Raw genomic sequence first — 12412 nt, 5'->3', positions numbered from 1 at the left:
TTCAAATTTGCTCTCATCTTCTATATTTATGGATCGCAGGCCCGACATGCTCTAATGCCCTACGCCATATGTCAGAAGTATGCGATGTACGCACTTGATATGCATGTCAGTATGGGCATCATCCTCACACAGTGACTGTTAAAGTTACTAATGTATGAATGCAAAGATCATATAAAATGTACCTAACAGACTCAGCCGTTTTTAGATTGGCGCAGTGACTTAGGGCCCGATGTAGGTAGCCCTTTACCGATCGGAATCGGCCGAAAATACCGATTTTCGGCCGTTTCCGATCGGTAAAGGGCTATCGAGATGTAGGGGCACATTTTCGGTAATTTTACCGATTCGTTATCATTACCGAATCGGTAAATTTACCGATTCGGTAATATTTACCGATTCGGTAATATTTACCGATTCGGTAATATTTACCGATTCGGTAATGATAACGATTCGGTAAAATTACCGAAAATGCAATGTAGGTAGCCTATGTTCCATCAGCACATGGCTTACAGAATCGGTATTTTACCATGGAATACAAATCCATGGTAAAAAACCGATTCCTGTGTACATGCACATCTGTGCATGTACACATGTGCCATGTGACAGACAGACGTGCCCTTAGGGCATGTCTGTGTGCCACATTGCACACATGCCCGTTTTGGGGGTGCTAGAGGGTGTCAAAGTGACACCCCCTGCACCCTTGTGATTTCTTTAATTACCGATTCGGTAAATACCGAATCGGTAATGCCTAATCATTCCTATGGGCTTCAAAGCCCATAGGAATGAATGGGCATTACCGATTCGGTATTTACCGAATCGGTAATTAAAGAATTGTTAAGGATTCGGTAACGAATCCAGATGTTGGGACCTACATCCCATTTACCGATTTTGAAATACCGAATCGGTAAAATTCGGTATTTCAAAATCGGTAAATGGGATTTACCTACATCGGGCCCTTAGAGGCTACTCAGAAGATCTAAATAGGCAAGGATCTTAGAAAGCTATGGAAAGTACAAATGTTGGAATTCGTCACAAATACAATGACAAATACAAGTCTCAACTTCCAAGAGCACTGAGATGGGTAAGAATAGACATCAGCACCAAGAAACCCAGGATCAGCCTACGTTTTACAAATACATCTTGCGTTGTCACGGTATGTTAATTCTTTGTCTGCAAGAGATAATTCTGAAGTCAAGAAGTCAAACATGCGGTGGAGGAGACTCCCAACAGATGTGCGAATCCTGCACGTATACTGAGATATCATTCCAATCAATCAAGAGTACTTGTAAAGTGCGCTACTTACCCGTGAGGGTCTCAAGGCGCTGAGGGGAGGAGGTGCCACTACTGCTCGAAGAGTCAGGTCTTGAGGAGTGTTCTGAAGGCGAGTAGGTCTTGGGTCTGCCGTAGGTGGGTAGGGAGGGTGTTCCAGGTCATGGCGGTGAGGTAGGAGAAGGATCTGCCGCCGGAGGTTGTTCGTTGGATGTGGGGGAACAGCGGCGAGGGCGAGGCTGGCGGACCGGAGCTGGCGGGTGGGGGTGTAGAAGCTGAGTCTGCTGTTCAGGTAGGCTGGTCCGGCGTTGTGGAATGTTTTGTGTACCTGGGTGAGGAGCTTGAAGGTGATCCTCTTGTCGACCGGGAGCCAGTGTAGGTCTCTCAGGTGGGCGGTGATGTGGCTGCGGCGGGGGACGTTGACGATCAGGCGGGCGGAGGCGTTTTGGATGCGTTGTAGGTGTTTGGCTGGGCTTCCTGCGTAGAGTGCGTTGCCATAGTCCATTCTGCTGCTGATGAGGGCCTGTGTCGCCATTCTTCTTGTTTCGGTCGGGATCCACTTGTAGATCCTGCAGAGCATGCGGAGGGTGTTGTAGCAGGAGGAGGAGACGGCGTTGACCTGTTTAGACATGGAGAGGGAGGAGTCGAGGATGAATCCTAGGTTGCGTGCATGGTCGGTGGGTGTCGGTGCTGTTCCCAGTGTGGTCGGCCACCAGGAGTCGTCCCGGGCTGAGGGGGTGGGTCCGAGGATGAGTACCTCCGTCTTGTCCGAGTTCAGCTTCAGACAGCTGTTCCTCATCCAGTCGGCGACGGCATTCATTCCCTCGTGGAGGTTGGTTTTGGCGGTGTGCGGGTCCTTGGTGAGGGAGAGGATGAGCTGGGTGTCGTCAGTGTAGGAGATGATATTGAGGTCGTGTTGGCGGGCCACTTGTGCGAGGGGGGCCATGTAGACGTTGAACAGCGTTGGGCTGAGAGATGAGCCCTGGGGGACGCCCCAGAGGATGTCAGTGGCCTTGGATCGGAAGGGCAGGAGGCGGACGCTATGGGTTCTGCCGGAGAGGAAGGACGTGGTCCAGTCAAGGGCCTTCTCTTGGATTCCGGCTTCTAGGAGGCGTGTCTTTAGAGTGCGATGGCAGACCGTGTCGAAGGCGGCTGACAGGTCCAGGAGGATGAGGGCTGGTGTTTTGCCGTTGTCTAGTTGGTGCCTGATGTCGTCTGTGGCGGCGATGAAGGCTGTCTTGGTGCTGTGGTTTCGTCTGAACCTGGACTGGGACGGGTCCAAGATGTTGTTGTCTTCCAGGTGGTGGGCCAGTTGCATGTTGACGATTTTCTCGATGACCTTCGCCGGGAACGGGAGCAGGAAGATGGGCCAGAAGATTTTGAGGTCCTTGGGGTCCGCCTTGGGCTTCTTGAGGAGGGCGTTGATTTCGGCGTGTTTCCAGCTTTCCGGAAATGTCGCTGTTTCGAAGGAGATGTTGATGACCTTCCGTAGTTGGGGTGCGACGGCAGCATCAGCTTTGTTAAATATGTTGTGTCGGCACGGGTCTGACGGAGATCCTGAATGGATGGAGTTCATGACTTTGCGTGTCTCATCGTCGTTGACGTTGGACCAAGAGGTCAGGCGGTTGGTGCATGTGGTGTTCACAGGGGAGGTGGGGTCTGGCGTAGTCGGGGTGGTCATGGTGTTGAAGCTGTCATGGATGTCAGCGATGTTGCAGTGGAAGAAGATGGCTAGTTAGTTGCATAGTTCCTTTGAGGGCGGTATGTCGTTGGCGTTGGCGCTGGGGTTGGAGAGTTCCTTTACGATGCTGAAAAGCTCTTTGCTGTCATGTGCGTTGTTATCCAGGCGGTCTTTGAAGGAGGATCTCTTGGCTAATCTGATGAGGTGGTGATGTCTACGGGTGGCGTCCTTGTGGGCTGCGTGGTTGTCTGGAGTGCGTTCGTGGAGCCATATCTTCTCTAGTTTCCGGCATGCGCGTTTGGAGGTCTGCAGCTCGTCGGTGAACCAGGTGGCTCTTTTGCTGGCGTGGTTGTTGGAGGGTTTCTTGAGTGGTGTGAGGGTGTTAGCACAGTCGTCGATCCACTGTCTGAGGTTGCGGGCTGCGGTGTCTGGGTTGGTGGGGTCAGTGGGTGGGTTTTTGGCGAGGGTGGTGATCAGCTGGTCTTCGGTGACTTTGCTCCAGCAGCGGCGAGGTAGCTGTTGGGTGCGGTGGTGCGTGGTTGGTTTATTGAAGGTGAAATGGATGCAGCGGTGGTCGGTCCAGTGGAGTTTGGTGGTGTGGTCGAAGGTGACGTGGGTGCCTGTGGAGAAGACGGGGTCCAGTGTGTGGCCAGCGGTGTGGGTGGGTGTGGTGACGAGTTGTCTGAGGCCGAGGTTGGTGAGGTTGTCGATCAGGGTGGCGGAGTTGGCGTTGTTGTTATTCTCGAGGTGGAAATTCAGGTCCCAGAGGAGGATGTAGTCCATGGAGGTGAGTGCGTGGGTGCTGGCGAGGTCGGCGATGGAGTCGCTGAGTTGAGCTCAGGGTCCGGGGGGTCTGTAGATGAGTGTTCCTCTGAAGGTGGTGTTGGGGTAGGTGTGGATCCGGAAGTGCAGGTGTTCGGTGGTGTTAAGGGTGTCGTCTGCGTGGGTGGCGACCTTGAGGGTGGACTTGTGGACGATAGCTATTCCTCCTGCGATTCAGTTGGCGCGATCCCTGCTGGTGATCTTGTAGCCGTCTGAGATGGCTATGTCGGGCGCCGAGGAGTCGTTCCACTAGGTCTCGGTCAGGAAGGCCACGTCTGGGGCGGAGGTGTCGAGCAGATCCCAGAGCTCGACGGTGTGTTTGCTTGCGGAGCAGGTGTTGAGGGGTATGCAGCGGAGGTGGTTGGGTCCAGTCCTTGGAGGTTTGGTGGCTCTGTCACAGGTGAGGCTGCAGGTGTGGCAGGAGAAAGGTCCATGACTCCGTTTCGGGGCGTCTTGGAAGCAGGTGTGGTTTCGGCCGGCGTTGAGTGCGTAGAGGGTGCTGGCCTCGTAGCGGAGTATGGTGTTGTGGCGTTCGCGGGGTCCAGGGGTTCTGGAGATGGGCGCAATCCGGGCGCAGACGGGCTTGCCTTTGGCACACCTTTGGCACGCCAGCCCGTTGCGCGGCCTCCATAAAAGGGGGAGAGGGAGGGAGGAGCAGCTGGGAGGCGGGAGCAGGGTGGCCAATGGGGAGCAGGGGGGCGGGGCCAAAGGGACGTAGCGGCGGGACGGGGTGGGAAACGGTGGAAAAATAAGAGGGCCGCAGGGAGAAGGTACGAGGCAGCTGGCGGCCGTGTGGTGGCGTGGGGAGCGACCTGCCTGCGAGCAGGGTCAGAGGTCGCCAAATGTCTGCCTATCCAAAAAATGAAGCTGAGAGTAAATAAACCATATATATCTTGACAATCACTCCATGATGAACACAAACAGTCCTAAAAACAGAAATTTTGAAAAGAACAATTAATGTATTCAGAAGAAAAAATGTATCTGTGGGTCTACTGTCATTTGATTTGAGCGTAGGAGTGCTGTCAAGGGCCTTTGATGCCATGTTAAATTCTCGTATTAGTCGACACCCAATGCTTTTTGTGGAACTTCTGTCTTATGTCCCTCCCCAAAACGTGCGGTGGGGTGCGTGTAATAAACTTGCTTCGCCTTCAGCACACTCAGGCACTTGTCTTCAGAGCACTCTTTGCGTCACTTGGGATTACTTATCACGCAAAATAAATCAAGAGTCGAAAAATATAAAAACATATTTTTTTACGTTTCTGAAGAATGGTGCCCGGTTATGTATATGAAGGCTGACATCACGGCATGGTATGCGGTATTTAAGCAAACTCACTCCGCTTGATGTAAAAATCTTCATGACCATGTGACCTCATGCAGTCAAGTTGGCATTATTGTGGCTGGGTAAATATGTTTACAGATAGATCTATACCACGGACTTCCTTTCCGAAACGTAGGCGATTGTTAAGCAAAATATATCATTTGGGCCACCCTTCAGTCTTACAAATAACGAAAGCATTTATCGAACCTACATTTAGACTTTCTAAGTAGCCTTCTTTGTCCAGGTGCATGTGTTGTGTTTTCCCTTTAACAGCAAGCACTCTCTACAATGACAATCGCAGCAGTAGTGCCTTGCAATAATTTATAATTATGGGCGAAGGCACCGTGATTGCAATTTCCAGTTTATTACCCCAGGGGGTCACCGGTACATTCTTTGTCAAAAGTGCCTTGTGCTGATGTCAGGAGGTTAATTACTATTCAGCCAGGCTGCAGATATTACAGTAGGAGGCCGTTTAGAGAAATAATGATTTAAATTTTCGCACTAATGAAAAATATGTATGTATACATGTTCAGTACGAAAAACCAAAAAGAATGTACTGTAAACCTAGGAGGGACTGATTCAGCTCGTGCTCTTCGGTATTTTATTAGCCCTCGGTTGTTTCCTGACATTATCAAGGTGGATAAAATCACTCGCTAGGGAAATTAAAATAAAAGTTTTAAATAGCAATTCTGAAAGCAACTTTATCTTAAAGGCTGTTCTAGAATAAAAGTAGGCTAGTCTTTATAGTGCTCGGTCTAATTAAAATACAGTATGAATAAACCAGTCGCGAGTGCCGTGAGTCTCAAGATAGCAGCCACTCTGCATCCCAATTTAGAAGAACGACTATTCTATATAGCACAGCAGTGCAATGTCAACGAATAGAACATGGGGAGGAAAGAGAACTTAAATGGAAAAGTAACGCACAAATTCCAAATATGTTGCACCCAGAAATATAACAAGCATATTAAATTTGTTTAGTTAACATAGGACCGTTGGGCTTTCAAATGCTACGCATATCGCGCAGGGCGGTAATTTTATAGTCTGCCTTTCAGCAGCAAATGTATTACCGTATTACCTCACTTAATTAAACGCGTCAGAAAAAGGGCACTCGCCTAGAATAATACTATGGAGTACTTCACGACGATGTTTTAGCTGCATATGCTATGTAATGCCGGTCATTACAAAATCAAAAACAAAGAACTACTTGGTAATAGCAATTACATCACGAAAGCAATACGCGACCGCGAGCAGCAAACGGCGGGTCGGATGTCACCGTCGCCAGACAGAGATAAAAACTTTTAAAAGACAAACAACTAAACCCGGTAGTTGAACAGATGTCACGCTTGACTAAAATACGTCGGCCTTTGCTGAAAGGTCTGGCCTGTAGAAACGAATCTGGTGTCCTTTGGAAATAAACAAGGATACTTTCTACCTATAGAGTAAATCGTTTTTTAAATGACACATTCGAGTCCAGAGCATCTGTTTAGACTCACGTTTAAAACACTTCTGGGGAAGAAACAACCTGCGTAATGTTTTTGTTAATAGATTATGTTATTTTAAATAATGCAACTGCAAAAAGAATAAATAAAGAACGACATACCGGTGTGCATTTTCTCAAAGATGACTATACTTGCAGTTACACACCATGGCATGTCATTTGTGAACAGACCCGTAAATTCAGCAGCCCTATGTTGGCCAAAAGATGCACTAATTGTGACGATTCACAAACCCTAGAGGAACGTAACTAAGTCTGCATTAACTGTTGATTGATTTCTGTTCACCACCCACTAGTGGGAAATGTAGCAGATTATCTTCGTGAGTAAGGTGCAAATGTGCCATATATTTTCCCTTTATTCCTTCGCCTAAAAATCAGACAGTGAAACCTTTTTTTGTACCATTAGTAAATATAGGGGTGCTAGGGTGTTGTTCCCACGCAAGTTGCACAGACGATGGGTAATATTTCGGTGTCAACGTAAACCTTGTGCTCTGCTAGAAATGTTCAACGCTCTTTTTGTCCATTTAAATCCTATCTAGGCACAAGAAAAGAACCATCTGGGTTGTAAATAGCAGATCCGGAGTCAAAGACTTGGGATCTAATTACATTGATGAATACAAAAGATCTTACAAACTTTGAAAATATGCGAGTTGTGTATGATTTTCAGCAATTACACGTTTAGGGCTAGTGGTGGGAACACGTGGGCTTTAGAATGCCAGATGGGTGACTATTAAGGACTGAACTGTGTATGCACTAAACGGTTCTGTTGTTTTTCACACCCAATTTGAAAATCTAATTTAACAGTAATTCAAATACAGATGTGGATACAGATGTGGATGTATACCACTGAGACTCTTTAATGAAAGGTGCATAAAGGGGCATAAAACCTCTCCCTCCCTCCCACCCCCCTCATTTTACTGTGCAAGTTGGGTTCAAAGTTTTCCTCCAGGGGTTACCTAGAAGAAATTTTGTGGGTCAAAGTAAGTGATGGTACTGTACGAAAATGTATTGCAAAAGCAACCTTTTTACTGGCTAGGTTTCATGGTTTTCCAGAAAAGTTATAATTGCCACAATCACGCACCCGATACTGCGAGCACATGCAATTTTAAATGCAGCTTGCTGATAGCTCGACTCTCCAAGAAACACCTCATTGTGGTAGATCAACAATTTCAAAAGATAGTTTCCCTCCCATAGCAAAGCAGCCTCACCTCATGCGTCTCTCCTTCAGTTATTTTCCTTGCGACAACTTCTTATTTTGCAACACTACCTATCCGACTGCCTCGTTTCTGCCTCTGTGGTCTTGCCCACCAACCCAGTACCCTCCAAAGATAGGAACCCCTTAGGCCAACCAAAATTCAATTGGCAGCATCCCTTTGCTCACCAACCCCAACCCTCCTCTTCTATCCCGCAGCAATCCCAGAGCCCTCTTGTACAACAAGGATACATCTCCCATACTATATAGCACTGACTTTTATACAGCTATGTTTGTGCTAAACCTATCCCACATACCTCTAACCAACATACCCAATGACTGGGCCAATAGAGGTTGTTGTAGGATTCTTGTGCATCAGAAGGATGATACGTCGTGTGTACTAACACTTACTAGGGCATAGTAAATGAAAATGGAACGTATAAACAATCAATAGCAGACATAGAAAAGGAATTATAAAAATAAGAGTAATAGAAAAGAATCTGGGAATACAATGACTAAGTGAGGTTAGGTGAAAAGGAGAAAAAGCAAATCTGCTAGTCTTATTATGAGAAATACGTTTATTAAATCAATTAGTTTAATTCAATCCGCCAAAGGAATGTGTAGTACAGTGTTGCTATATTCTAAAAAGCATGTTGAGCGTTCTCCTTGAGGCTGAATGAAAAGCACACTGCATTAAATATAAGAAACATTTACAAGCCTTTGCATTAGGGCTGCGGTCACTTAAGGGTTAATGGAGGTTTTAAATAAAAGCAATCCGTGATGAATATTTTATATTCTGGTGCTCCACTTAGATCTTGAAGTGTCATATGCAATATCGCTCAGAAATCAATATTCACACGGAGTTCTTCAGGGAAAAGAAAGGAGACTTGAATAGAAAGTCAATGTTTGCTAGTATCCAAATAGCTGCCTACCTTTATTCCAATCGCAGTTTTCTTGGCTTCTGCTTTTAATCGTGTCGCTCTTAATGCGGGCTTGCTTTTCTTGTAATCCTGTTTTCCTGGAAGTGTAAAACAAACATGAATGACGAATTCAAGAGACGCGTAGGATGCAGTAATTTTTTTCTTGGGAATAGGAGAATTGCTTTATCAGGTCTCAGAATGAAGTAACATTTTACACCCGCGTACATACGCATACTCAGTGAAAGTATAGATGAACTGACTCTAAAGTTTGTGGCTAATAAAAGATAATCAGGTATACACAACAAAAATTTAATATCAAAATTCTGGATAATGACTACTCACAGATCACCATTGCGAACTCAGTCTTCTCTGCGGACGTCTTCTCTATCAGTGGGCTAATATTTCCTTTCCCGCCCTGTGGAGCAATCGGGCTTTTCCATAAAACAAATTCTTTCGACTTTGTAGTATTTTTGGGAACAGCAAATGTGATGGGCACATATTGTGGGGTTCCTTATGATAAAGCGAGTTTGCAGTTATGAAGATGGAGACAGGCACAGGCTTAAACTTAAGCACTTCGCAAAACATGTCAGCAGCATGTCACACAATGGGTTAGTAGCACCTGCAGCGGGTCAGGCACGCAGAAGGGGCAGCCGGAGCAGATCGTGAGAAGGTGCTCATGATAGAAGAATAAAGTGGTACAAAAGGGAGTGGTGATGGACGGAGCATCTGAACCAATCATACACTCACACCCAGTCAACAGATCTGGGTTTAATCCATCACCGTTCTTTAGCCCACTCTGCCACCCCACTTCAGACATGGCCATATGCAAATCAGTCTGACCCTGTGCCTCATGGGAACAGTGCAGCCCGAACTGCCAAGCCATGCCTTCCCTGGACCGGAAACAAGCTTCCTAGGACCGGTTTCTGGCATTACGGCCGTCTTCAGCCAGGCTTGCTTGAATCCAGTGGCAAAGTGAGCAAGGGACTCATGTCAGAGCATACCCTGCCAACTTATGGCGAACAAAGCGGTACAAAAAGGGGTGGTGATGGACGGAGCATCTAAACCAATCAAACACTCACACCCAGTCAACAGATTTGGGTTTAATCCATCACCGTTCTTTAGTCCACTCTGCCACCCCAGTTCAGACATGGCCATATGCAAATCAGTCTGACCCTGTGCCTCATGGGAACAGTCCAGCCCGTACTGCCAAGCCATGCCTTCCCTGGACCGGAAACAAGCTTCCTAGGACCGGTTTCTGGCATTACAGCAGTCTTCAGCCAGGCTTGCTTGAATCCAGTGGCAAAGTGAGCAAGGGACTCACTTCTGAGCATACCCTGCCAACTTATGGCGAACAAAGCGGTACAAAAGGGGGTGGTGATGGACGGAGCATCTGAACCAATCAAACACTCACACCCAGTCAACAGATCTGGGTTTAATCCATCACCGTTCTTCAGCCCACTCTGCCACCCCAGTTCAGACATGGCCATATGCAAATCAGTCTGACCCTGTGCCTCATGGGAACAGTCCAGCCCGTACTGCCAAGCCATGCCTTCCCTGGACCGGAAACAAGCTTCCAAGCACTGGTTTCTGGCATTACAGCCGTCTTCAGCCAGGCTTGCTTGAATCCAGTGGCAAAGTGAGCAAGGTACTCACGTCTGAGCATACCCTGCCAACTTATGGCGAACAAAGTGGTACAAAAGGGGGTGGTGATGGACGGAGCATCTGAACCAACCAAACACTCATGAGTGTTTGATTGGTTCAGATGCTCCGTCCATCACCACCCCCTATTGTACCGCTTTGTTCGCCATAGGTTGGCAGGGTATGCTCAGACGTGAGTCCCTTGCTCACTTTGCCACTGGATTCAAGCAAGCCTGGCTGAAGATGGCTGTAATGCCAGAAACCAGTCCTTGGAAGCTTGTTTCCGGTCCAGGGAAGGCATGGCTTGGCAGTACGGGCTGGACTGTTCCCATGATGCACAGGGTCAGACTGATTTGCATATGGCCATGTCTGAACTGGGGTGGCAGAGTGGGCTAAAGAACAGTGATGGATTAAATCCAGATCTGTTGACTGGGTGTAAGTGTTTGATTGGTTCAGATGCTCCGTCCATCACCACCCCCTTTTGGCAGGGTATGGTCAGACGTGAGTCCCTAGCTCACTTTGCCACTGGGTTCAAGCAAGCCTGGCTGAAGACGGCTGTAATGCCAGAAACCGGTCCTAGAAAGATTGTTTCCGGTCCAGGGAAGGCATGGCATGGCAGTTCGGGCTAGACTGTTCCCATGAGGCACAGGGTCAGACTGATTTGCATATGGCCATGTCTGAACTGGGGTGGCAGAGTGGGCTAAAGAACGGTGATGGATTAAACCCAGATCTGTTGACTGGGTGTGAGTGTTTGATTCGTTCAGATGCTCCGTCCATCAACACCCCCTTTTGTACCATGATAGAAGAATGTCACCTGGATGTGGAGAGCTTTTCGCAACTTCAGGGTCTCTCAAAGGGCTTCTTCAAAACGCTGAATGGTCCATGCATACACTGCTGAGAGTGGCGTCATTATTACTGACCTGCCTGGTTATGTTGCAGGCTGTCCTGCCGCTACCTGCCCGGGCCTAAGTACCTCGGCCTGCAAATGCACAACGCAAGAGATTGAAACACACACTTACTCGGGTTCAGACTCGGCTCTGCCATTTATGCAAAGCAGATCCCTTTTACTATCACATGCAGGGCTATACCTAGCCACGGGTGCTTTCTGCAACTGCCGTCTGATGCAAGGTGAGCATGGCCTGACATAGCAGGTCTGTGACCATCAGCCACTTTTAGGAATGCATGGAAGCATCAGACATACTGCATTCCGTCCATCATCTGTGTGTCTTTTGCTTTCTCGCCCCAGGTGCACCGGGTATGCCCAGATGTTGGGCCCGGGCTCACTGTGCCACTGGATTCAAGCTAGCCTGGCTGATGAGGGGTGATGCCCTGAAAACGGTCCCAGGGTGCTTGTTTTCAGTCCAGGGAGGACCTGGCTTGGCAGTTCGGGCTGGACTGTTCCCATGGGGCACAGGGTCAAGACTGATTTGCATATGGCTGGGTCTCAACTGGGGTGGTATGGTAAGTAAAAGAACGATGGATTTAACCCAGATCTCTTGACTGGGAGTGAATGTTTGATTTGCTCAGCATTCTGTCTATCATCTGTGTGTCTTTTACTTTCTCGACCTAAGTGGGCCAGGTATGCCCAGATGTGGGCCCCAGGCTCACTGTGCCACTGGTTTTAAGCTAGCCTGGCTGATGAGGGGTGATGCCCCGAAATTGGTCCCAGGATGCTTGTTTCCAGTCCAGGGAGGACCTGGCTTGGCAGTTCGGGCTGGACTGTTCCCATGAGGCCCAGGGTCAAGCCTGTTTTGCATATGGCTGGGTCTAAACTGGAGTGGCATGGTGAGCAAGAGATTGATGCATTTAACCCAGATCTATTGACTGGGGGTGAATGCTTGATTTGCTCTGCATTCTGTCCATCATCTGAGTGCCTTTTGCCCATGATAATGTAGGCACGACTTCAGACAGTCTGAGTGGCATTTCCAAGGTGGCACTGAATACCAAGATGTGATGTATGAACCAGAAAAGTTGCAGGGGGAGCTGGTATTGCAAGCTGGGGTTGCAGAATGTGAGCTGGCGGTTGATGGATGTCTTTGTGAATTAGAGACTGTGAAATACTAAGTGGCCAATACACAGT

General features: G+C 48.2%; 1 protein-coding gene across 2 annotated transcripts in view; it reads right to left on the bottom strand.

Annotated features, from left to right (window-relative positions):
- The window catches only part of TRIQK (triple QxxK/R motif containing), a 359682-nt gene that overhangs the window by 136878 nt on the left and 210392 nt on the right, over positions 1-12412 (bottom strand). For both annotated transcript variants that reach the window (XM_078687048.1, XM_078687047.1), the window contains exon 3: positions 8707-8792. In XM_078687048.1, the coding sequence (XP_078543174.1) occupies positions 8707-8792 (86 nt within the window). The remainder of the gene's footprint in view (positions 1-8706; positions 8793-12412) is intronic.

This window comes from Lissotriton helveticus, chromosome 4_1, assembly GCF_964261635.1.
Source record: "Lissotriton helveticus chromosome 4_1, aLisHel1.1, whole genome shotgun sequence".
In the NCBI taxonomy this organism is placed as follows: Eukaryota; Metazoa; Chordata; class Amphibia; order Caudata; family Salamandridae; genus Lissotriton; species Lissotriton helveticus.
The sequence above is the reverse complement of the archived record's forward strand: the minus strand, read 5'-3'. Positions and strand labels throughout refer to the sequence as shown.